This window comes from Trachypithecus francoisi, unplaced genomic scaffold (genome assembly GCF_009764315.1).
Source record: "Trachypithecus francoisi isolate TF-2019V2 unplaced genomic scaffold, Tfra_2.0 Lachesis_group20, whole genome shotgun sequence".
In the NCBI taxonomy this organism is placed as follows: domain Eukaryota; kingdom Metazoa; phylum Chordata; class Mammalia; order Primates; family Cercopithecidae; genus Trachypithecus; species Trachypithecus francoisi.
Genome location: NW_022681466.1, coordinates 13,913,829 through 13,937,871, shown reverse-complemented (window position 1 = coordinate 13,937,871; position 24,043 = coordinate 13,913,829). Strand labels below are relative to the sequence as shown.

At 52.3% G+C, this 24,043-nt stretch overlaps 3 protein-coding genes across 19 annotated transcripts in view; 1 reads left to right on the top strand and 2 right to left on the bottom strand.

The window, feature by feature from the left end:
• The window catches only part of HEXD (hexosaminidase D), a 26,877-nt gene extending 12,912 nt beyond the window's left edge, over nucleotides 1-13,965 (bottom strand). For 3 of the 8 annotated variants that reach the window (XM_033181694.1, XM_033181696.1, XM_033181701.1), the window contains exons 1-4: nucleotides 13,642-13,779; nucleotides 12,309-12,443; nucleotides 6,506-6,615; nucleotides 2,032-2,119 (exon numbers count right to left, since the gene is read on the bottom strand). In XM_033181694.1, coding sequence (XP_033037585.1) covers nucleotides 2,032-2,119; nucleotides 6,506-6,615; nucleotides 12,309-12,392 — 282 coding nt within the window. In that variant the 5' untranslated portion in view covers nucleotides 12,393-12,443; nucleotides 13,642-13,779. Of the gene's footprint in view, nucleotides 1-2,031; nucleotides 2,120-6,039; nucleotides 6,193-6,489; nucleotides 6,622-12,308; nucleotides 12,444-13,641 lie in introns of those variants that run through there. The other 5 variants (XM_033181699.1, XM_033181700.1, XM_033181695.1 and 2 more) reach the window with 4 other exon arrangements.
• Nucleotides 3,772-5,642, bottom strand: LOC117066387. Of its 9 annotated transcripts, XM_033181705.1 has the most exons (5): nucleotides 5,204-5,642; nucleotides 4,913-5,022; nucleotides 4,660-4,840; nucleotides 4,493-4,563; nucleotides 3,772-4,453 (listed from the first exon to the last, which is right to left on the bottom strand). In XM_033181705.1, the coding sequence occupies exons 1-5, from the start codon at nucleotides 5,474-5,476 to the stop codon at nucleotides 4,093-4,095; spliced, it is 996 nt and encodes a 331-aa protein (XP_033037596.1). In that variant the 5' UTR covers nucleotides 5,477-5,642; the 3' UTR covers nucleotides 3,772-4,092. The 9 variants fall into 9 exon arrangements, 2 of the variants coding, with proteins under 2 accessions (XP_033037596.1, XP_033037597.1); XR_004430314.1 differs by lacking the exon at nucleotides 4,493-4,563; XR_004430317.1 differs by lacking the exons at nucleotides 4,913-5,022; nucleotides 5,204-5,642 and adding an exon at nucleotides 5,109-5,166 and having other exon boundaries at nucleotides 4,660-4,754.
• The window catches only part of OGFOD3 (2-oxoglutarate and iron dependent oxygenase domain containing 3), a 25,549-nt gene continuing 15,134 nt past the window's right edge, over nucleotides 13,629-24,043 (top strand). Inside the window, exons 1-4 of one of the 2 annotated variants that reach the window (XM_033181703.1) lie at nucleotides 13,833-13,965; nucleotides 17,308-17,437; nucleotides 17,548-17,777; nucleotides 21,909-21,984. In XM_033181703.1, coding sequence (XP_033037594.1) covers nucleotides 17,385-17,437; nucleotides 17,548-17,777; nucleotides 21,909-21,984 — 359 coding nt within the window. In that variant the 5' untranslated portion in view covers nucleotides 13,833-13,965; nucleotides 17,308-17,384. Of the gene's footprint in view, nucleotides 13,966-17,307; nucleotides 17,438-17,547; nucleotides 17,778-21,908; nucleotides 21,985-24,043 lie in introns of both variants that reach the window. The other variant, XM_033181702.1, reaches the window with a different exon arrangement.

The window sequence follows — 24,043 nt, the reverse complement described above, 5'->3', positions numbered from 1 at the left end:
TGGTTTGTGGCAATCAGTTCTGCCCTGACAACAGTGTCTTTTAAGGAGATGGCAGGTGTGAGTAGTCAGAGCTGTGCTGTGACTTGCTGCGGTGGGGAGAGCGGCACGGAGGGGCAGAGTGGCCCTGGGAGAACCGTTAAGAGAGTTTCATGGCGAGTCAGTGGTGGTTTAGACAGGGGTGGTGCTTGCATGACAGAGGAGGAGGAGGAGCAGCAGCAGCAGGACCAACATGGGTCAGGGCGCGGGCGGGTGGTGGTGCTGACCGTGGCTGGTCTGCTTCTGGTGTGCACACCAGAGGCTGGAGGAGGCCCCTCAGTGGAAGTGACCAGCAGGCAGCTGGGGATGAGGGTCTGTAACCCAGGAGGTCTGGAGTTGCTGAGGTGTAGACAGAAGTGGAAGAGGAAGATGAAGATGAAGAGAAAGCAGGAGCAGAGATGGCACCGTTTAGAGCGCGTGGGACAGGGGCCGAGAGGAGCCTTGGGGACCGCCAGCTACAGAGAGGCAAATGCAAATAGACACCGAGGAGGCACAGTCAGAGGCAGGGGGAAGCCGGAAAGTGTGGGGCTCAGGAGAGCCGCTGGGGATGCCAGAAGCTACCGAGGGGTCCAGCCGGAAAGGACTAAAACCATCCCTGGACTTAGTGACCTGGAGGACCCTGGTGGCCTTGGGAGAGACGTTCTGTAGAGAGGTGGCAGGAGGCTAAGAGCGCACGCCAGGTCCTAGGGCAGAGTGTGACGGGGAGAACCAACTAGAAAGGCCGGAGGACCAAGCTGTGGGAAGGAACTTCGGTGGCATGGCCAGAACACCGGCGTGTGTAAGTGAAAACAGCCTTCCCCCCCGCGGTGTGTGGAAATAGAAACCAAAATGGTGTATCTGTTAGAGAAATAAATGGAACCTAAGAGCCATTAAATCAAACTGTGGTGGTTAATGTTGCATCGCTTCCTGTTTGATACAGATGTGAAAAAGAGTGTGTGTGTGTGTGTATATATATAAGAGTATGTATATATATAAAAAAGAATGTGTATATATGTATGTATATATGTGTGTACATACATGTGTGTATATGTGTGTATATATATATAAGAACATGTGTGTGTGTGTGTGTATATATATATATTTTGAGATGGAGTCTTGCTCTTGTCACCCAGGCTGGAGTGCAGTGGCATGGTCTTGGCTCACTGCAACCTCCACCTCCCACATTCAAGCGATTCTCCTGCCTTAGCCTCCCGAGTAGCTGGGACTACAGGTGCCCGCCACCATACCCAGCTAATTTTTGTATTTTTAGTAGAGACAGGGTTTCGCCATGTTGGCCAGGCTGGTCTCAAACTCCTGACCCGCCAGCCTCAGCCTCCCAAAGTGCTGGATTACTGGTGTAAGCCACCGCACCTGGCCTGAAAAGCACCTTTTCTTTCTTTAATACTGTGTTTTACCTCACATAGTAATATTCTGATGAATACAAGTTAAAAAGGAAACCACCGGCCGGGCGCGGTGGCTCAAGCCTGTAATCCCAGCACTTTGGGAGGCCGAGACGGGCGGATCACGAGGTCAGGAGATCGAGACCATCCTGACTAACACGGTGAAACCCCGTCTCTACTAAAAACTACAAAAAACTAGCCGGGCGAGGTGGCGGCGCCTGTAGTCCCAGCTACTCGGGAGGCTGAGGCAGGAGAATGGCGTGAACCCAGGAGGCGGAGCTTGCAGTGAGCTGAGATCCGGCCACAGCACTCCAGCCTGGGTGACAGCGCGAGACTCCGTCTCAAAAAAAAAAAAAAAAAAAAAAAAGGAAACCACCTCCCAGCCTCCAGGACCCCCTTTCTGGCTCTTTCCTTCCATTCCTCAGGCAGATAGCCTGCCCCAACCTGCAGCTCCTTCCTAGACCAAAGTCCTCTCTGTGTTGTGCTGAGCTGCGCTGCCTGCACCCCAACCACAGGCCCGCTACACCTACCCCTGGGCACAAGCCTGGCCCAGCCTGCAGCCCCTGGACTCCACGCCTGGCACTAGGTAACAAGTAACTTCCATCCTGCCACTCACCTCCATGTGTCCAAATGTCTGCACCAAGGGAATCACCTCCAGCTCATTGAGTCCAGCCAGATGCAGGATCTCTTTGATTTCAGAGGGGCTGGAGAGACAAAATTCATGCAGAGAGGCTCACGTGGGCAGCACGTGATGTCCACACGCCCCGAGCCCTTCCTCATCAGACCCTAGGGGGCTCTCTGGGAAACGGTGAGGCCCTCACTCCACAAAGCTTGATAGATATCCTGGTTTCTGGAAAGGTACCTGCTCTAAAATTTGGGAAGATGATGTTCTAGCACGTCCTCAAGTAACAGTTTGCTTTTCAACCCTCAACAAGAAAATGAAGTCATCACATTTTACAAGAAACTACTCAAGGCTGGGCGCAGTGGCTCACGCCGTTAATCCCAGCACTTTGGGAGGCCGAGGTGGGCAGATCACTTGAGGTCAGGAGTTCAAGACCAGCCTGGCCAACATGGTGAAACCCCGTATCTACTACAAATACAAAAATTAGCTGGGCCTGGTGGCAGGCACCTATAATCCCAGCTACTTGGGAGGCCGAGGCAGGAGAATCGCTTGAACCCAGGAGGCAGAATTTGCAGTGAGCCGAGATTGCACCACTGCACTCCAGCCCGGGAGACAGAGCAAGACTCTGTCTAAAAAAAAAAAGTGCTACAGAAGGAGCCACAGTCTACCCAGAGCCAGGTCAGCAGCTGCCCGAGGGCAGGCCCACCACAGGGCCTCAATCTGAAATCATCCCTGGGGCACACGTCCTCTGCCGGAGGGTCACATCCTGGGAAGGGCTGACTGCTCCGGGTCAACCTCTTTGTTTTTCACAAATGAGCTGTCATTTATGAATTTATCTAAAAAAAAAAAAAAAGCTATTTCTACTTTTTATATGCGTTTGAACCATTTTAGGCTAATCCATTCTATCGATTTATGAGTTATGTAAAGTCTTTAAATATTCCTGTTTCAAGCTTCAAAGGAACGCTGGTACTTTACTTTTTCACATCAAAAGACAGAACGTCTTCACTGTAGGAAGAAAACTAGAAGAGTATGAAGAAAATGCAAACCCCTGATCATCTCATCGCAGGCCAACACCCTGGCTCACTGTTCCTCTCTTCTGGTCTAACCACATGTGGGCTGCATGGGGTGTGGGTTGTTTTGATACATGGAGCCGAAGTCCTCCCAGAACAGACGTCACATTACGTTCACCAGCAGGTAGTTTTCCTCTTTCTCATTCTCATCAACACAGAGTCTTACAATTATTTATTTATTGTATTTATTATTATTCTTATTTTTTTGAGATGGAGTCTTGCTCTGTCACCCAAGCTGGAATGCAGTGGCGTGATCTTGGCTCACTGCAACCTCTGCCTCCTGAGTTCCTGCGATTCTCCTTCCTCAGCCTCCTGAGTAGCTGGGATTACAGGTGTGCACCACCACACCCAGCTAATTTTTTTTTTTTTTTTTTGAGATGGAGTCTAGCTGTGTCGCCCAGGCGTGATCTCGGCTCACTGCAAGCTCCGCCTCCTGGGTTCCGGGCATTCTCCTGCCTCAGCCTCCCCAGTAGATGGGACTACAGGCGCCTGCCACCACGCCCAGCTAACTTTTTATATTTTTAGTAGAGACGGGATTTCACCTGTTGGCCAGGATGATCTCGATCTCCTGACCTCATGGTCCACCTGCCTTGGCCTGCCAAAGTGCTGGGATTATAGGCGTGAGCCACTGCACCTGGCCACGCCTGGCTAATTTTTGTATTTTTTTGGTAGAGACAGGATTTCGCCATGTTGGTCAGGCTGGTCTCGATCCACCTGCTCAGCCTCCCAAAGTGCTGGGATTACAGGCATAAGCCACCGCGCCCGGCCCGAGTCTTACAATTTTTTTAGAAGCCTTACCAGTTTGGTAGCCAGGATGGTGTTGCATTGTTGATTTAGTTTCTTTGATTTGAGTACTATGAGGGTTTAACATTTTCTTTCTTTCCTTTTTTTTTTCCTTTTTATTTGAGACAAACTCTGGCTCCATTGCCCAGGCTGGAGTGCAGTGGTGCAATATCAGCTCACTGCAGCCTCTGGCTCCCAGGTGTTAATCCAAACTGGACCATTTTGTAAGCCCCCTACCATTTTCCAGACCCAGGCTGAAGTGAAACATTCCACAGGGCTTCGGTCTGCCCAAGATCCTGCCCAACATCCTGACCACATGGCCCAGGAACATCCCAACCACCTGACCACACGGCCCGGGAACATCCTGTCCACCTGACCACACGGCCCGGGAACGTCCTGACCACCTGACCACACGGCCCGGGAACGTCCTGACCACCTGACCACATGGCCGGGAATGTCCTGACCACCTGACCACACGGCCTGGGAACATCCTGTCCACCTGACCACACGCCCCGGGAACGTCCTGACCACCTGACCACACGGCCCGGGAACGTCCTGACCACCTGACCACATGGCCGGGAATGTCCTGACCACCTGACCACACGGCCGGGAACATCCTGACCACATGGCCCAGGAACATCCTGACCACATGGCCCAAGAACATCCCGACCACCTGACCATACGGCCCAGGAACATCCCGACCACACCTTGCTGGGCTGAAGGAACATCCCGACCACACCTTGCTGGGCTGAAGGAACATCCCGACCACCTGACCACATGGCCTGGGAACGTCCTGACCACCTGACCACACGGCCCGGGAACGTCCTGACCACCTGACCACACGGCCGGGAATGTCCTGACCACCTGACCACACAGCCGGGAACATCCTGACCACATGGCCCAGGAACATCCCGACCACCTGACCACATGGCCGGGAACATCCCGACCACCTGACCATACGGCCCAGGAACATCCCGACCACACCTTGCTGGGCTGAAGGAACATCCCGACCACCTGACCACATGGCCCGGGAACATCCTGACCACCTGTCCACATAGCTGGGATCATCCCGACCACCTGACCACAGGGCCGGGAACATCCTGACTACACGGCCCAGGAACATCCTGACCACCTAACCACACACCCGGGAACATCCCAACCACACAGCCGGGAACATCCCGACCACACCTTGCTGGGTTGAAGGAATATCCCAACCACCTGACCACACGGCCCGGGAACATCCCGACCACACAGCCGGGAACATCCCGACCACACCTTGCTGGGTTGAAGGAATATCCCAACCACCTGACCACACGGCCTGGGAACATCCCGACCACCTGACCACACGGCCTGGGAACATCCTGACCACACCTTGTTGGGCAAAGACCCAAGTGAAGGAACATCCTGATCAGATTCTGCCGGGAACAAGGACCCACCTGCCTCACCACGGGAACGTCTCTCAACATCTTCCGGGCAGCAAGCCCTACTGCCCAGCCCTCCTGTCCAGGCCTGGAAGTGCCCAGCCTGTAAGCGGCGGTGCGCTCTGGCATCAAGCTGGTCCCCACCTCTGTAGGTTTCTGCAACATACGTGTGTTGCTGTAGAGCCACCCTCTCTTTCTTTAACCCTTGCCTTCCCTTTAAAAACCTAACACCAGGCTCAAGTCATCCTCCTATCTCAGCCTCCCGAGTAGCTTGGACTACAGGTCCATGCCATTATCCATGGCTCATGTCTGTATTTTATGTAGAGATGGTTTCACCGTGTTGCCCAGGCTGGTCTCGAACTCCTGAGCTCAAGTGATCCATCCACCTCGGCCTCCCAAAGTGCTGGGATTACAGGCGTGAGCCAACGCGCCTGGCCTAATTTTTGTATTTTATGTAGAGATGGGGTTTCACCATGTGGGCCAGGCTGGTCTCGAACTCCTGAGCTCAAGTGATCTGACCACCTTGGCCTCCCAAAGTGCTGGGATTACAGGCATGAGCCACCGCGCCTGGCCTTAACATTTTCTTATACGCTTATTGGCCTTTTTTGTTTCTTCCTTTGGGATCGGCCAGTTAGTGTCCGTTGCACATTTATCTTTGGGGCTGTCACTGATTTTCACAGAGACCTGTGATTTTAACGCTGAGCAAGGGCCTCCCATCTCCACCACACCTGATTTTATTGATTTTTCTCCCCTTTAATTCTTCACTTCTCTAACTCAAGGCTCAACTGTGGCCTGAAGAGCAGTCTCTCCCCATGCGGAGGCCTTCTCTAGCCTTCTCTAGCCCAGTCTTCTCCAGGCCTTCCCGTCAACAGAGGAAACGCCTGCAGGACAGAGACAGGAAATACAGCTTTTCCGTGTAGGGGACGCTGCTGATGCTTACTTACCCTTTAAATGTTTCCAAATTCTCTCCAGTGACTGAAATGAAACTTTGTTTTCATTTTATGATTATTTTTTACAATTAAAGAGATGAATTTAAAAAGACAAAAAAGTAATGTACCCACCACTGTTCATTTCCTGACTGTTCCACCCGCACCTCCAGGTTGCTGCTCCTCCCGCCCTGCGAAACCTCCCCTGCCCCACTTTCCCACCGCGCCCGTCCCTGCCACGGGCGTTGGTACCTGTAGGCAGTGTTACCTGTAGGCGTACTTGGCCCTCAGCAGCCTCAGAGAGCCGTCGTAGGGAAACATGTCTTCATACTCAATGAGGAGGCCGTTTGCACCTAGTGCACGGAACAGAGGAAAAATCTGGGGGGTAAACAGGGAGAGGTTAGGAAGAAGTGGCTGCTGGAGCATGAATGACATGGCATGTCCACAGAGGGGAGACGCTTTCCCTTTCAGCCTGTGGAGACTGTGGGAGTTGCTGTTCCTATTTTTCCTAGGAACCTTAAATCCGGAATGTGTACTTTATGTTATGCCAAATGAAACTCCCCGTTGCAGTGACTGTTTTGCACAGCAGGGGAGATATGCTACGAAACAGGGCTGCTACTCAGCAGGTTAGCGCTGGTGGCTCAGCTTGGGAGGGATGGCTCCGGCCAGCAGGGAGCCACTGAGCAGCAGCTCTTCACATACAGGGGCCCAGCAGGGCAGCCAGGCTGAGAGGCACTGGCAAGGCACAGGGGACAGGGAAGCCAGGCTGGAGAATGGCAAGGCATGGGGGATGGGGCAGGAGGAGCTGGGGCAGGGGGAGCAGGGCTCTGAAGGGTTGGGGTCAGCACCCGGGGGAGGTGAGAGAGAGGTGCAGAACTCATCTGTTCCTGGGCTATACTCATGGGGTCCCTTCCCCCTCGTTCTTCTCCCCACTTCCTTCTCTTTTTTTTTTTTGAGATGGAGTCTTGCTCTGTCACCCAGGCTGGAGTGCAATGGCGTGATCTCGGCTCATTGCAACCTCCGCCTCCCGGGTTCAAGTGATTCTCCTGCCTCAGCCTCCCGAGTAGCTGGGACTACAGGCGCCTGCCCCGACGCCCAGCTAATGTTTGTATTTTTAGTAGAAACAGGGTTTCACCATGTTGGTCAGGCTGGTCTCGAACTCCTGACCTCAGGTGATCTGCCTGCCTCAGCCTTCCAAAATGCTGGGATTACAGGTGTGAGCTACTGTACCCAGCCTCTTTTTTTAACATACGGGGTCTCATTCTGTCACCCAGGCTGGAGTGTGCTGGCATGATCATGGCTCGCTGCAGCCTCCAACTCCCGGGCTCAAGTGATCCTCCAGCCTCAGCCTTCCAAGAAGCTGGGACTACAGGTGCACGCTAGGCCTCCTGGATGACACATGTGCAGGTGAACCAAGGAGCCCCAGCTGACAGTCGGGATGAACTGCTGGACACAGAAGGCCACATAGACCATCAGATGTTTCTAGATGTTACGGGGCTGTGACCACCTGAGGAGCCTCGGTCAGAAAAGCAGAACCGGCCGGGCACGGTGGCTCAAGCCTGTAATCCCAGCACTTTGGGAGGCTGAGACGGGCGGATCACGAGGTCAGGAGATCAAGACCATCCTGGCTAACACGGTGAAACCCCGTCTCTACTAAAAATACAAAAAAAAACTAGCCGGGCGAGGTGGCGGGCGCCTGTAGTCCCAGCTACTCGGGAGGCTGAGGCAGGAGAATGGCGTAAACCCAGGAGGCGGAGCTTGCAGTGAGCTGAGATCCGGCCACTGCACTCCAGTCCGGGCGACAGAGCGAGACTCCGTCTCAAAAAAAAAAAAAAAAAAAAAGAAAGAAAAGCAGAACCATGCAGCCAACCCACAGAAACACAAGGAGTGATGAATGGGGACCTTAAGTTTGGGAGATCTGTCATGCAGCAACAGATAACGGAAACAGGGACTCCAGCTGTGTGTAACTTGGATCTTCTTTGCCATATTCAATGGTCAGAATGCCTTTTCTTTTTTTTTTTTGAGATGGAGTTTTGCTCTTGTCCCCTAGGATGGAGTGCGATGGCGCGATCTCGGCTCACTGCAACCTCCGCTTCCCGGGTTCAAGTGATTCTCCTGCCTCAGCCTCCCGAGTAGCTGGGATTACAGGCATCTGCCACCACGCCTGGCTAATTTTTGTATTTTTAGTAGAGACGGGGTTTCACCATGTTGTCCAGGCTGGTCTTGAACGCCTGACCTCATGAGCCACCTGCCTCAGCCTCCCAAAGTGCTGGGATTACAGGCGTGAGCCACTGCACCCAGCCCAAGTCAGAATGGCTTTTCATCAGCTCTAAGTTCAGTCTTCTTTGCCATATTCAATTGTCAGAATGCCTTTTCATCTCTCCGTGTTTGCTTTTTTCTTTTCTGTCATCTGTTTCCAAATACTGCACTTTCCATGGTATCTACTCACTTTTACACTTCTTACAGTTTCGTCTTCATTAAAAAAATGTTTTTTCTTTAGAATTCATTTCTGAGCTCCACAGGCAATTTTTTACACCCTCCTTTTGTCTAGTTACCACATTTCTGGGCTTGTCTCTTTTTTTTTTTAGACTGAGTCTTGCTCTATCGCCCAGGCTGGAGTGCAGTGGTGCAACCTCGGCTCACTGCAGCCTCTACCACCTAGGTTCAGGCGATTCTCGTGCCTCAGCCTCCCAAGTAGGTGGGATAACAGGCGCCCGCCACCACGCCTGGCTAATTTTTGTATTTTTAGTAGAGACGGGGCTTCACATGTTGGCCAGGCTGGTCTCAAACTCCTGACCTCAAGTGATCCACTTGCCTTGGCCTCCCAAAGTGCTGGGATGACAGGCGTGAGCCACTGAGGCTGGCCTGGGCTTTTCTATTTCTGATTTATGCTGTTCTTTCACAGCTTCTGTCATCTTCTGAGTATCTTTTATCTCATTATGAAATATTATGGAACAGTGTTTCCTGCTGAGTGGGCCTGTGTGTCTGGAGCACCTTCAGTGTTGCAATGCTATTCAGATCATCTTTTTTCTTTTTTTGTCGAGATGGAGTCTCACTCTTGTCACCCAGGCTAGAGCACAGTGGCACAATCTCGGCTCACTGCAACCTCCACCTCCCAGGTTCAAGCAATTCTCCTGCCTCAGCCTCCCGAGTAGCTGGGACTACAGGCGCCCACCACCACATGGGGCTAATTTTTTGTATTTTTAGTAGCAACACGGTTTCACTGTGTTAGCCAGGATGGTCTTGATCTCCCGACCTTGTGATCCACCCTCCTTGGCCTCCCAAAGTGCTGGGATTAGGGGCGTGAACCACCGTGCCCGGCCTTCCTTTTTCTTACCTATCTTTGTATGATGTTAATACTCTTTCCTGCTTTTTCTTTTTTTTTTTTCCTTTTTTGAGATGGTGTCTCGCTCTGTCACCTCGGTTGGAGTGCAGTGGTGCAATCTCGGCTCACTGCAACCTCTGCCTCCTGAGTTCAAGCAATTCTACTGCCTCAGACTCCCAAGTAGCTGGGACTACAGACATGTGTCACCATGCCTCGCTAATTTTTGTATTCTTAGTAGAGATGGGGTTTCTCCATGTTTCCCAGGCTGGTCACAAGCTCCTGACCTCAGGTGATCTGTCTGTCTTGGCCTCCCAAAGTGCCTGGATTAGACGTGAGCCATCATGGCCAGCCTGTTGCTCATTTTTAAGAACAGGCTCTTGTGTTTGCAATGCTGACAGGCCAGCCTCAAGGCCCCCTCCTCGACTGCTGCCATGCGGTATTAGAAACTGCAGGCTCTGTGTAGCTACTTCTGCAGCACTTTTTGACTTCCACCTCTTCTGGAGCCTTTCCCCAGGACCTGAGCATTCCCCTTTCCCTTCGCTGTTCCTGCTGCCCAGTTCAATGTGGATTCTTTTTTTTTTTTTTTTTGAGACGGAGTCTCGCTCTGTCGCCCAGGCTGGAGTGCAGTGGCCGGATCTCAGCTCACTGCAAGCTCCGCCTCCCAGGTTCCCGCCATTCTCCTGCCTCAGCCTCCCGAGTAGCTGGGACTACAGGCGCCCGCCACCTCGCCCGGCTAGTTTTTGTATTTTTAGTAGAGATGGGTTTTCACCGTGTTAGCCAGGATGGTCTCGATCTCCTGACCTCGTGATCCACCCTTCTCAGCCTCCCAAAGTGCTGGGATTACAGGCTTGAGCCACCGCGCCCGGCCGGATTCTTTCCCCGTTTTGTCCTTAGCAGGGGGCGCTGTTCCTCTGGAAGGAAGTTTCATTACGTATTTCTGAGAACTTTGCAGCCTCGGGCCTCCCCTACACCCTCCTGAAAGTTTCGTTAGGTATTTCTGAGAGTCTTGCAGCCTCGGCCTCCCCTGCACCCTCCTTTAAGTCTCTTTGCACTCAATCTCAGACAGGAGCCATTAAAACTCTGCCCCGCTTCTCCCTATGGGAGACCTGATTTGCTTTAATGCGACCCCCAGAGCAAATGCCAGAGAAAAGGCAAGTAGGCAAGGCAAAAAAAACTTTATTAACTTGCCAATGTGAAGGAGGGGCGAGGTTCACCGGTCTCCGGCGGTGGAGGCCGACGAAGTTGCTCCAGCGTTCTCGGGTGAGGTTCCTATATTCGCACACGAGCAGGGGCCAAGGAAGTTCGCACCGCGCGCCCGCCGGGAGCGGCTATTATGTCCTGGGCCCCGGAGTGGGAGGGCAGTGGGCGGGACATAGGCGGGTTGGTAGGCGTGGCTAGGCGGGTTCCGGTTTTTCTCCGTAGGAGGTCGGGTTGCGCCTGCCAGTCCACCCGTGTTTCCCGGGCGCGGGAAAGTTGACGGTGAAGAACCTGGAACTGCGCCATCTTGCCTCCGTTAGTCCAAACAAGACCTTTATTTACTTTTGAGGCTATTTTCTGGGTCCTCTGGTCTTAGCACTGTCGGCGTTTCCCTCTTTCCTCTGTTACCTCCTGCTTGGCTGCTAACCCCATACAGGTGTTATTCTGTCTATGGTTTGGCCCAACCACTTGTAGTTTGGGATCCCTGGGGACACCCTGATACCTCGTTTTGTTGAAGAGTGTCTTCATTTTCTAGGGCTGCTGTAATAAATGACCATAAACTGGGTGGCTTGGCCGGGCACGGTGGCTCACGCCTATAACCCCAGCACTTTGGGAAGTTGAGGCAGGTGGATCATGAGGTCAGCAGTTAGAGACCAGCCTGGCCGACATGGTGAAACCCCGTCTCTACTAAAAATACAAAAATTAGCCAGGCATGGTGGCGGGCACCTGTAACCCCAGCTACTCCAGAGGCTGAGGCAGGAGAATTGCTTGAACCCAGGAGGTGGAGGTTGCAGTAAGCCGAGGCTGCACCATTGTACTCCAGCCTGGGCAACAGAGCGAGACTCCCTCTCAAAACAAAACCAAAAACCAACTGGGTGGTTTTTGAAAACAGAAACTTATTCTATCACAGTTCTGAAGACCCTAAGTCCAAAATCGAGGTGTCAGCACAGCCAGCTCTCCCTGAAGGCTGCAGAGAAGGACCCTTCCTTGCTTCTCGATAGCTTCTGGTGATCACCAGCTATCCTTGGCATCTCGGGGTTCACGGCGCATCATGACCTTCTTGGCTGCCGGCACCGTGGGGTGTCCTCCTGGGTCTTCACACTGCCTTCCCTCCGTGTGTCTCAGGTTCTAAATTTCCCGCTCCTCATAAGGATGCCAATCACTGGATTAGGGTTCACCATATTCTAGTACAACTTCATCTTATTTTGATTACATCTGCAAAGATCCTATTTCCAAATAAAGTCTCATTCACAGGCCCCAGGGGTTAAGACTTGAACATATCTTTTTGGAAAGACACACTTCCACCCACAAGAAAGAAGCTGTGAGTTTCTTTTGTCCTCTCTCTTGTTTTTTTTTGCCATCCTGGTTGTTCTGTTTTTGTGAGAGGCTATGGGGGAAGTTCAAAATCAACGTTGCTGCCACCATCTTCCTCCACCAAGAACCTTGGGGTTGTGTTCTAGGCACCCATTTCCACAGAACACTGCTCAAAACTTTAAAGAATGAAGACAAGGCAAAAAGTGATGCTCTAGAGATAAAAGGGAGTCCTTACCTCTGAGAGGTATGAGACCTTTGGTGGAGCTCCTTTAAGGTCTAAATGAACTAATCTCATCTTAAATGGCGTGGAACCTGACATTTCAATATTTTCTGTGAACTCCTATGGGGAAGTCTCCTCAGGGACTTCTTCCTAGTGGAGAAAATCAAGAGTTATCAACAGGGGCAGAAGCGTCTCCCTTTGCCTTTCCCCTTATACTTTCAGTTTCAGTTCTGATACTAGCCAGTTTTGATTAACTCGGAGGAAATTCATTTTGCTAACATGAAAATGAACCAGAAGTCTTCCTCCATGTTAAGATATAGAAACCTCTGCTATGTGTGATTTGCTGCTAAAACAAAAGAGCACTCAGCCTGTGGAGTAGCTGGGGTTACAGGTGCTGGCCACCATGCCTGGCTAATTTTTGTATTTTTAGTAGAGACGGGGTTTCACCATGTTGGCCAGGCTGGTCTCAAACTGCTGACCTCATGATCCACCTGCCTCAGCCTCCCAAAGTGCTGGGATTACAGGCGTGAACCACCGTGCCTGGCCAAGCCACCCAGTTTGTTTATAAGATGGTTATGATCTATAATAACACAAGTAACTGCAAAACAACTTCGTTTTAAAGACCTTATTAAACTAGATGTACTATGCTAGTGAAAAGTCGGGCAGAAGCCTCTAAACATTTTCTTATTAAGCCACACAATATGGTGCTTCTGTAGGAAATTTATCCTAATTTTAGGTAATATTAAAACTAATTTGTATTTCTAAAGCTCAGATCAGCTTGATTATAAAGAGGAAGAAACTGCAAAACTGACTCCAGGTCGGAGAAAACTGTCTAGGATTTAAGGTAAGCTAATAATTTTTTAAAAGCCCCCAAGTGCATCAGAGCTGACCGTAGTATTATATTGAATAAAAGCGGCATCCAAAGGATAACGAAGCAGCTGGTGAAGGGTAAAACTTAATTAATTAATTAATTAATTTTTCCTATCTACTATGAAAGCACAAAGGATTGAGTGAGAAGAGGAAAGGAAAGCTTTGCATGTGAGACAGATTCAGTTCAATAATCCAACCCCTGGTTCCGTGCAAGGGTTCGGAGGCTTCTGACCCTAAGGACTCTGTAACACAGCAGGGCAGGCCAGTGGTGCACACGGACACTACGCATTTTCAGTTTTGCATACGACCAGTTACCCACAATATTCACCCACAGGCTCGGTCACTGCGGGACAGCCACCTGGGAGGCGCCGCTCGGGAGCCCGGCCGTCCCTCTCCAGGTACAGGCACGGGGGGAAACGCTTCCAGCCGGCAGCCGCCCGGCCGAGCGCGCGGAGCCAGAGCCGCACCCGCACCTCACCTGCGCCGCCGCGGTCCCGCGAGGTCCGGGGGTGCAACCAGGCGGACCTCGCCCCCGCGGCCGCCGCCTCCGCTCTGAGCCCCGCCCAGATCGGCCGCCGATTGCTCGGGCCTGGCCGCCAGCCCAGGGGCCGATGGCCGAGCGCGTCGCTCCGCGTCCCTGCGCCGCGCCCGCCTCGCGCTCCCTGTCACGGCGTCCGTCCCCAGGCCTGGCGCCCGCGTCCGGCTCGACTCTGCGGCGGCCTGGCCCGATGGCGCCTCAGCGGAGGGCCGCAACCAAGGCGCCCGAGGGCAACGGAGCGGCCGAGCGCCGGAACCGGAGCAGGTAGCGGCGAGGAGGGGAAGGGCGCGCGCTGCAGCGGCTGACTGGGCCGTGGAGTGGGCGGGACGGGGTCTGACAGGGCGGGGCCTGGCCCGACGGGTGGGTGGGGGTGGGGTAGATGGGGGCGTGGTCTGCCGCGGAGGGGCGGGGCCTACCGCATCCCATGCTGGGAGCAGGGCAGGTGCGGGCGGAAGCCGCGGTGGCCCACAGTGGAAGCCCACTGACCCCAGAGGGGCATGAGAAAGAGAAGGGGGCTTTGCTTGCAGCCTGATGAGCTGCTGCTGCTGCTGCTCCTGGAACTTGCCGTTTGGCTGTCGCTGTCGCGTGGAGTAACCCACCCAGCAGCCTGGAAAGTCCGCCTGAGCCAGGAGCGTGCCTCCGCCTTCACTTTTAAACCACGAAGACTGCTTTCCCCGTGGACTTCTAGAGGATCGGGTGCCATGGAGGAATGGCTTAGTTTTAGTATTTTAAAATGTTACATGTGATCATTGGTTTGCAGGTATTAGTGAAGGATCTTCTAGCGTGCAGAATACAGCTTCTTGCTTGCTTAATATTAATATTTTGCTATTTTCGAGAGTGCCCAATTCCCCTCTATTGACGAGTTGCACACTGAAGCCGTCAGTTAAGGAATATCAGGAGGACACCTCAGGTTTGGATAGCTACAATAACTCTTAAACCTCATAGTTTGTTCTTGAGATTTTTATCCCCTCTTCATCTCAGCTGCTTTTGGAGTCTTCTAGATAGGATATTGTAGCAGGACCAGCTGTAGACAAAACTCCTCAGACACCGGATTAAAGAAGGAAGAGGTTTTTTATTCGGCCGGGAGCGTTGGCAGACTTGCGTCTTAAGAGCCGAGCTCCCCGAAAAAGAAATACTTGGCCTTTTTAAAGGCTTACAGCTTTAAGGGGTCCACGTGAAAGGGTCGTGATAAATCGAGCAAGCGTGGGAAACGTGACTGGGGGCTACATGCATCAGCTAACAGAACAGAAAGTTTTACTATGCTTTTTTCTTACTGTGTCTGGAATTTACAGGTAACACAAGTAGTTTAGGCCAGGGGTTGATGTTATTATTATTACTTTGTTTAACTCCTAGGACCAGGTGGTGGTGCCAAGGTTGTCTGGCTATTTATCTTACTTTTGTTTCTTTCTCTCTTTCCTCCTGTCTTGTGAACTAGGCAAGGTTGGGGGAGGAGGGCAGCAGGAGGAGTAGTGGTCTCCTTCCTTAATACTAAATGCCTTATGCTAGTTCACAGCTATAATTTTTTTTTCTTTTTCTTTTTCTTTTTTTTTTTTTGAGAAAGAGTCTGGCTCTGTTGCCCAAGCTGGAGTGCAGAGGCACAATCGTGGCTCACTGCAACCTCCATCTCCCGGATTCAAGAGATTCTCCTGCCTCAGCCTCCCAAGTAGCTGGGATTTCAGGCGCCTGCCACCACACCCGGCTAATTTTTGTATTTTTAGTAGAGACGGGGTTTCACCATGTTGGCCAGGCTGGTCTCGAATTCCCAACCTCAAGCAATCCACCTCGGCCTCCCAAAGTGCTGGGATTACAGGCATGAGCCACTGCACCTGGCCACAGCTATAATTTTTTTTTTAAAGCCAGTCAAGTTTAGCAGTGGGAGGTTATGTACCAACGTTGGTGACACTAAGGTTATTAAGTTCTGGGAACCCACTACTATCAGACTAGCATGCAGCTATAATTTTATTAAGCATAAATGAATGACCTAGCAATGATTTATAAGTATTCTACCTTTTCCCAAAAACCAAATCTCTCCAAAAGAATATTTCAAGTATAAAATACACCTACCTATTTTCTTCAATAATAATATGAGAAGTTATTTAAAACATTTAAAAAATTTCCAGTTCACGGCCGGGCGCGGTGGCTCAAGCCTGTAGTCCCAGCACTTTGGGAGGCCAAGACGGGCGGATCACGGGCTCAGGAGATGAGACCATCCTGGTAACATGGTGAAACCCCGTTTCTACTAAAAATATATATATACAAAAAACTAGCCAGGCGAGGTGGCGGGCGCCTGTAGTCCCAGCTACTCGGGAGGCTGAGGCAGGAGAATGGCGTAAACCCGGGAGGCGGAGCTTGCAGTGAGCTGAGATCCGGCCACTGCACTCCAGCCCAGGTGACAGAGCCAGACTCCCTCTCAAAAAAAAAAAAAATTTCCAGTTCACTTGTACATTTTCTGAAATACTGAGTAACAGTTTTTGTCAGCACTGAATGGTTAATATAGAAATATAGACTTTTGAGGCTGGCCGTGGTGGCTCTTGCCTGTAATTGCAGCACCTTGGGAGGCTGAGGCAGTCAGATTACTTGAGGTCAGGAGTTCGAGATCAGCCTGACCAACATGGTGAAACCCTGTCTCTACTACTAAAAATACCAAAAAAAAAGCTGTGCGTGGTAGTGCACACCTGTAATCCCAGCTACTTAGGAGGCTGAGGCAGGAGGATTGCTTGAGCCTGGGAGGCAGAGGTTGCAGTGAGCCGAGATGGTGCCATTGCACTCCAGCCTGGGCAACAAGAGTGAAACTCTGTCTCAAAAAAATGAATAAATAAAAATAAATAAATAAAAGAAATATTGTCCTAATATACTTTAAGTTAGCCTTTATTCAAGTTTTGGAAATACGTATGTCCAAAGCCCTTCTCTTCTCAGCGGTGGGACAGACCCAACACCTGCTCCTTGGAGCAGACGTGAAGCTTATTTTACAGGAGGGGAGTGAGTGCAGCCCTGATGGAATACCTGAGCTGTAGGGGGCTCACCTCTGCCCCACTCTGGAAACAGCCTTCCTGCAGTGGCCCCCGTCCTTAGGGTTCACCCTTGCGTGGAGGCCCCCATCACTACCAGCCTGTCCTAGAACAGCTGCACCACAGGGCACCCCATCCTGTCCCATTTTGCTAAGCAAACCCTTTTAAACATCCTTATTTTGTTGTGAAACGTCTCACATTAAAGTGGCATTTATTTATTTATTTAGATGGAGTTTTGCTCTCATTGTCCAGGCTGGAGTGCAATGGAACAATCTTGGGTCACTGCAACCTCTGCCTCCCGGGTTCAAATGATTCTCCTGCTTCAGCCTCCCGAGTCGCTGGGACTACAGGCATGTTCCACCATGCCTGGTTAATTTTTTTTTTTTTTTTTGTATTTAGTAGAGACAGGGTTTCACCATGTTGGTCAGGCTGGTCTTGAACTCCTGACCTCAGGTGATCTGCCCACCTTGGCCTCCCAAAGTGCTGGGATTACAGGCGTGAGGAGCCACTGCGCCCACCTCAAGTGTCCTTTATAAGGAGCATGTCTGGCCTTTTTTTTTTTTTTCTTCTGCTTAAAACCCATGGGTCTCTATTGCAGTGTTTCTCAAACTTCCTGGCTCAGGAGGCAGCTAGTGTGTATTGGAGACCCCTGAAGGGAAAGGGAGGGAAGAGTCCATGTCTCCTGAGTGGACAGTGCTGGCCCCAGGCAGGAAGCCCTCATTTCAGGGGTGAGGTGTGAGTGAAGGCCGGGTCATGGTGTATGCACTTTGATGATTGGGGAGCATTTTCTCTGGCCTCACTCTGCATTTGGGTGACATGGCCTGTTTTCTGTTCTCAGCACCAAGAAGGACCGAGCCCCACGGGAGGTGCAGAGGCTTTGGCAGAGGCCGTGGCTAAGGACTGCGGGCCTGGGGGCCGGCCTTGTGCTCACCGCACTTCTGCTCTGGAGCAGCTTAGGGGCCGAAGACGGGGTCGCAGAAGTCCTGGCCCACCGTGGCGAGGTCGTGGTGGGGAGATTCATCGAGGTACCCTGCTCTGAGGACTACGACAGTCACCGTAGGTTTGAAGGTACAGTGCCACAGGCTCTGCGGTAGTTCAGGAAAGTAACGCATTAAAATAAGACTCAATGTGGTTAAAGGACATTGGCTGAGACGAAGAGGTGGGAATTGGGTTGGATGTGATATGCTTGGGGGTAGCAGACGACCTCTCCCCTCCTGCGGGCTGGCTAGTCCACAGCTGGCTGGGAGTGCAGGTGTTTCAGGCCCTGCCCATCACTGCCCGGCCACGGTCAACGTTTTAGTAAGCTGTGCAGTCCAGCGGAGGAGATGGTTTGCCTTAGAAAGATAGGGATGAGAAAGTCAAAACCAGAAAGGTTTTTTGACTGGAGAATGTGGTACAGTCGGAGAATGTTGGGGAAAATGTAACAAGGAGCGACCGGCAACCCTTCTGTTGTCCTGGGCCCCAGCTCCTCTCCCCCGCTCCTGTTCTGCCTGGGCCTGATATGGGGTGGTGGTGGTTCCAGGGCAGCCCAGAGCCTGGAGCAGCGCTGCGGTTGGCAGGGCCGGGGTTCAGCACCCTGGAGAGCGCATGGCCCTGGAGCAGGGCTGACCTGGCCGGCCACTGCAGACCCCGCTGCCTGTAGGCCTCCTGTCACTTCTGTTTTCTTGAGCATTCCATGCCATCTGGATATTTTAAAAATCTTAGTTTTAAAAATCCAAGATGCGCGACTGGGTTTTTGAGGCAGAATTCAGGTTTTAAAAAATTCAATTCAATGCTTTGCACTTTAACCAAGAAAAGATTGCCAAGTTCTTCCACAAAGGGGCGCCGTTGTGACGCACGTGAACGTGGTCCCAGCTGTGCCGCAGGGAGGGACGGGACCGCCTCGGGGTCAGGAAAATGAAGGTGTTTCTGTTGTGGGTTGTTGTGAGTGCTCTCTCTTTCTTAGCAGTTCTCTCTCTAACATCCCAGTTTTGCAAAACTCTTTTTTGAATACCAGCACCAAGCAGAATTTTTTCTTGCGATCATTAATAATTTATCGACATTAAAAATAGTTGGAATGGCCTGGAGCAGTGGCTCATCCTCAATCCCAGCACATTGGGAGGCCCAGGCAGGAGGATCGCTTGAGGCCAGGAGTTCAAGACCAGACTGGGAAACACAGTGAGACCCCATCTCTACAAAATAAAAAATGAGCCAGGTGCGGTGGTGCACGCCTGTACCCCCAGCTCAGGAGGCAGAGGTGGGAGAATCACTTGAACCCAGGAGGTTGGGAGGTCGAGAGGTCGGGGCTGCAGTGAACCTAGAGTGCACCACTGCACTCCAGCCTGAGTGTCAGAGCGAGATCCTGACCCCTGCCAAAAAAGAAAAATGTTGGAATGAGGGAGGGGGGATGGGAAGTCCATGTTTAATGGGTTTGGGATTTCACCTGGAGGCGGAAAAGTTCTGGAGGTCAATTGTGCCTGATGCCACCACACTGCACACTTTTTAAAAAGCTTGGTGGCCGGGCGCGGTGGCTCAAGCCTGTAATCCCAGCACTTTGGGAGGCCGAGACGGGCGGATCACGAGGTCAGGAGATCGAGACCATCCTGGCTAACACGGTGAAATCCCGTCTCTACTAAAAATACAAAACATTAGCCAGGCGTGGTGGCAGGTGCCTATAGTCCCAGCTACTCAGGAGGCTGAGGCAGGAGAATGGCGTGAACCCGGGAGGCGGAGCTTGCAGTGAGCTGAGATCGGGCCACTGCACTGGGCGACAGAGTGAGACTCTGTCTCAAAAAAAAAAAAAAAAGCTTGGTTAAAATGGTAAATTCTGTGTTGTATGTATTTTACAATAAAACAAATGGTTTGATGTATTTTCTTTTTCTTTCTTTTTTTTTTTTTTTTTGTGGACGGAGTGTCACTCCCTCTGTTGCCCAGGCTGGAGTGCAGTGGCGTGGTCTTGGCTCACTGCAACCTCCGCTAAGCCTCTTGGATTCAAGTTATTCTCCTGCCTCAGCCCCCTGAGTAGCTGGGACTACAGGCGCCTGCCACCATGTCTGGCTAATTTTTGTAACTTTAATAGAAACGGGGTTTCACCCATGTTGCCCAGGCAGATCTCGAACTCCTGACCTCAGGTGATCCACCCACCTCGGCCTCCCAAGGCGCTGGGGTTACAGGCATGAGCCACTGCCCCGGCCTCTAATTTTCATTATTATTGTTTTTTAACTCATGAGGTACTTGGAAATTTAAAAAATTTCTAAATGCATGAGCTTTTTGGTCATTTTTTACAACTTTGTGAGTATTTCTCCTGACCCACGCTCATGTGCACAAATTCTCGTCACCAGTTTCTGTCCCCTTCACCCACCAGTTATGGAAAGGTGCATCAGAATCTCCAGAGTGTGGACCCAGCAGTATCTCTGCTTTGGCTGCCATATGTGTCATGGGGCAATGTTGTCTGCTGTTTGCTGTCCCTTCTCCTTCCTGTCGAGTCGCTCCTGTGTCACAGGGGACCCTCTCTTCCCTCTAGTGATTCTCGTTGCTAGTACAGAGGCTGCGCCACAGGCCTGTGTGGCTCTCATTGCATTTGCCGTTTGCTTTCCGCTTTCCTGTGTCCTCATGTTTAGTGGGGGAAACCTTATAAAAAAGCATAAAATGACTTTCTGTTTTTGAAATAAAACGCCTATGTCCAATAGATCATTTAACCACATGTAACTACAGCCCCCCTTCCCTGATATTCAGCCAAGTGGAGCTTTGTTTATCTCCTGGAACAAGGTCATCACGGTGCCATGTGATGCCTGGGTCCAAGCCCCTGATGCTGGCGCTCAGCACTGAGTTCGAGGCTTTTATTCCCATGGTCCCGAGGGGGAGGCTTCACGTCCGGGCTTAGGGTTGGCTTTCTTTCTTTTTTTTTTTTTTGTTTGAGACGGAGTCTTGCTCTGCCACCCAGGCTGGAGTGCAGTGGCCGGATCTCAGCTCACTGCAAGCTCCGCCTCCCGGGTTTACGCCATTCTCCTGCCTCAGCCTCCCGAGTAGCTGGGACTACAGGCGCCCGCCTCGTCGCCTGGCTAGTTTTTTGTATTTTTTTTAAGTAGAGACGGGGTTTCACCGTGTTAGCCAGGATGGTCTCAATCTCCTGACCTCATGATCCGCCCGTCTCGGCCTCCCAAAGTGCTGGGATTACAGGCTTGAGCCACAGCGCCCGGCCGTGGGTTGGCTTTCTAGGCAGGACGTAGGGAGAGGGAGGAAAAGCAAATTGTGGAGTCCCGGTTGGCCCATGTCCTAGTGCTTGTGGGCTGCCGTCTCATAGTCAGGCATGGCCTGCGGCCCGCCCAGCGCACAAAGCCAGCTGCACTTCGTACCAAACCACAGGAGCGGATGGCTGGGCCCCTCTCTGACACTCTGCTGTACCTTGTGCATCTGGGCGATGCTGCCTCAACCACCCTGTCCCTGTCCCAACGACCCTGCCCCTGCCCCGACCACCCGCCCCAAACACCCTAACCCTGCCTGACCACCCTGCCCCATCCACCCTGCCCCTGCACCAATGACCCTGACTCTTTCCTGTCCACTCTGATCCTGCCCCAACGACCCTGCCCCTGCCCCAAATGACCCTGTCTCTGCCCCTGCCCCGGCAACCCTGCTTCTGCCCCAACCATCTTGCTCCTGTCCCAACGACCCTGTCCCTGTCCCTGCCTCCGACCACCCTGACCCCCATTTGAGCTGCTGCTTCCTCTTCCCTCTCAGCCTCCGCAGGTCACTGAGGTACGGGGAGAGACGGGGATGTGGGGAACAGTTCCCTATGCCCTGGGGAAGGACTGGGACCAGACCCACAAGCTCTGCTCTGGTGGTCTCAGGAGGGTTTTCCGCTCTGGTGGTCTCAGGAGGGTTTTCTGACGGTGCCTGTGGGTGTCTGGACCTGCAGTCAGTGATGGTTCAGGAATGCTGTCGACTCCATGTCTGGGGCTTCTGTGGCTTTCCCAAGGTTTGGGGCAGCAACTGGTGCTTCTGGATTAAATCTCCAGTTGGAGCCACTGGAAGCCAAGGACGCCCAGTGAGACATGAACTCCAGACGCACTGCACAAAGCGCATGCACTCTGGAGAGCTGCAGTTGTGTGTCTGAAATTCACATTTGACCAGGCGTATTAGCCAGCTCTGGCCCCGATCCCCTGGAAGGGCATGCACCGGTGGCCTTGGAAACTGCGTCTCACCCTGGCTGTCCCCTCCCAGGCTGCACCCCCAGGAAATGCGGCAGAGGTGTCACCGATGTCGTCATCACCAGGGAGGAAGCGGAACAGATTCGCAGGTAACCGCCCGTCCTTGAGCACGGTGGGATTTAAACAAACACATGCGGAGTGGGGCCAGGGTGGGAAGCAGAGCATTATTAGTAATAAAGTGGTTTTAAAGATTTTATTGCTGGGCTCGGTGGCTCATGCCTGTAATCCTGGCACTTTGGGAGACGGAGGCGGGCGGATTGCCTAAGTTCAGGAGTTCGAGACCAGCCTGGGCAACACGGTGAAATCCTGTCTCTACTAAAATACAAAAAATTAGCTGGGCGTGGTGGCGAGCACCTGTAGTCCCAGCTACCTGGGAGGCTGAGGCAGGAGAATTGCTGGAACCCAGGATACAGAGGTTGCAGTGAGCCGAGATCGCACCACTGCACTCCACCCTGGGCGACAGAGCAAGACTCCATCTCAAAAAAAAAAAAAAAAAGATTATATTATAATTTTATAAGAATTTCTGGGCTGGGCGCAGTGGCTCATGCCTGTAATCCTAGCACTTGGGGAGACCAAGGCGGGTGGATTGCCTGAGCTCAGGAGTTTGAGACCAGCCTGGGCTCATGGCCAAACCCCGTCTCTACTAAAATACAAAAAATTAGCCAGGCGTGATGGCATGCATTTGTAATCCCAGCTACTCAGGAGGCTGAGACAGGAGAATCGCTTGAACCTGGGAGTTGGAGGTTGCAGTGAGCCGAGATCGTGCCATTGCACTCCAGCCTGGGTAACAGAGTGAAACTCTGTCTCAAAAAAAAAAGAATTATGTGCTTTCAAGGGCCAAGCTCATATTTTCCGATTTCAGAAGAGGAGACCATGGCCCTCAGCGAAACAGTAGCTGAGAGAGTACCTGGAGGCCCGGGCTCCTCTGCAGGGGTCGTGGCCGCCTCTGGGGGCTGCTGCTGAGTGCCCCATGCTCCCCATGGAGCCTCCAGGACACTGCCCAATGACCACTCAGTGTCTGCCCTGAGACTGCCTCCAAGGAGCCCTTCAGCCCACCTGGCTGTGACTTGTGGCAGCACAGGACGCCACTCAGGCCACTGGTGCTGGACTTTTCTTACTGAGATCTTAAAAGAAAGTTTTAAGATCTGTCGAGATCTCTCTCTAACATCCCAGTTTTGCAAAACTCTTTTTTGAATACCAGCACCAAGCAGAATTTTTTCTTGCGATCATTAATAATTTATCGACATTAAAAATAGTTGGAATGGCCTGGAGCAGTGGCTCATCCTCAATCCCAGCACATTGGGAGCCCAGGCAGGAGGATCGCTTGAGGCCAGGAGTTCAAGACCAGACTGGGAAACACAGTGAGACCCCATCTCTACAAAATAAAAAATGAGCCAGGTGCGGTGGTGCACGCCTGTACCCCCAGCTCAGGAGGCAGAGGTGGGAGAATCACTTGAACCCAGGAGGTTGGGAGGTCGAGAGGTCGGGGCTGCAGTGAACCTAGAGTGCACCACTGCACTCCAGCCTGAGTGGAGTTTGGATTTTCCAACCACTTGTTGAGATGCTCAGCGTGTGCAGCCCTGGGCCACGTGTCCTGCCCTGAGATTCTCCCCAGGGAGGCTGCCCTGAGGATGCTGCCTAGCTCCACGGGGGGTTACTGCGTCTCACTGAGGCACCGGCGTGTCCCCGCTTGGTGTCCACAGGCGGCTCCCAGCACCTGTGGCAGCTCGGGGCGGTCCTCTCTGGTCCAGCACAGCTGGTGCATACGTATCTTTCTCCCACCATGGGCAGGGCCCCTATCTCCTGAGCTGGTGAATCTCAAAGCTTCCCCCGCCTGCCTGAGGTCCCAGGAGAGATGGGGAGCAGCGGGCCCTCCCCTAGATGCTCCCAAGGCTCCTTAGCTTGGCCCAGGTGGCTTCTGATATTGAAGATGAGCAATTAAGCCCAGCCATTCATGTCTTCCCTCCCTCCCTCCCTCCCTCCTCCCTCCCTCCATCTCTCTCTCTGTCTCTCTCTCTCTCTCTCTCTCTCTCTCTCTCCTCTCTTTCTTGACTGAGTCTTGCTTTGTTGTCCAGGCTGGAGTGCAGTGGCATGATCGTGGCTCACTGTAACCTCTGCCTCCCGGGTTCAAGCGATTCTCCTGGCTCA

What these genes read in the sequence shown, in the direction of transcription:
- LOC117066387 (XM_033181705.1), bottom strand. Translation starts at nt 5,476, where the DNA reads ATGTTGCAGAAACCTACAGAGGTGGGGACCAGCTTGATGCCAGAGCGC. An exon ending in TTCCCAGGCCATGTGGTCAG is followed by an intron (nt 4,564 to 4,659) that starts GTGGTCGGGATG and finishes CCGTATGGTCAG; the next exon opens with GTGGTCGGGATGTTCTTGGG. An exon ending in GTCAGGATGTTCCCGGCCGT is followed by an intron (nt 4,454 to 4,492) that starts GTGGTCAGGTGG and finishes CCATGTGGTCAG; the next exon opens with GTGGTCAGGACGTTCCCGGG.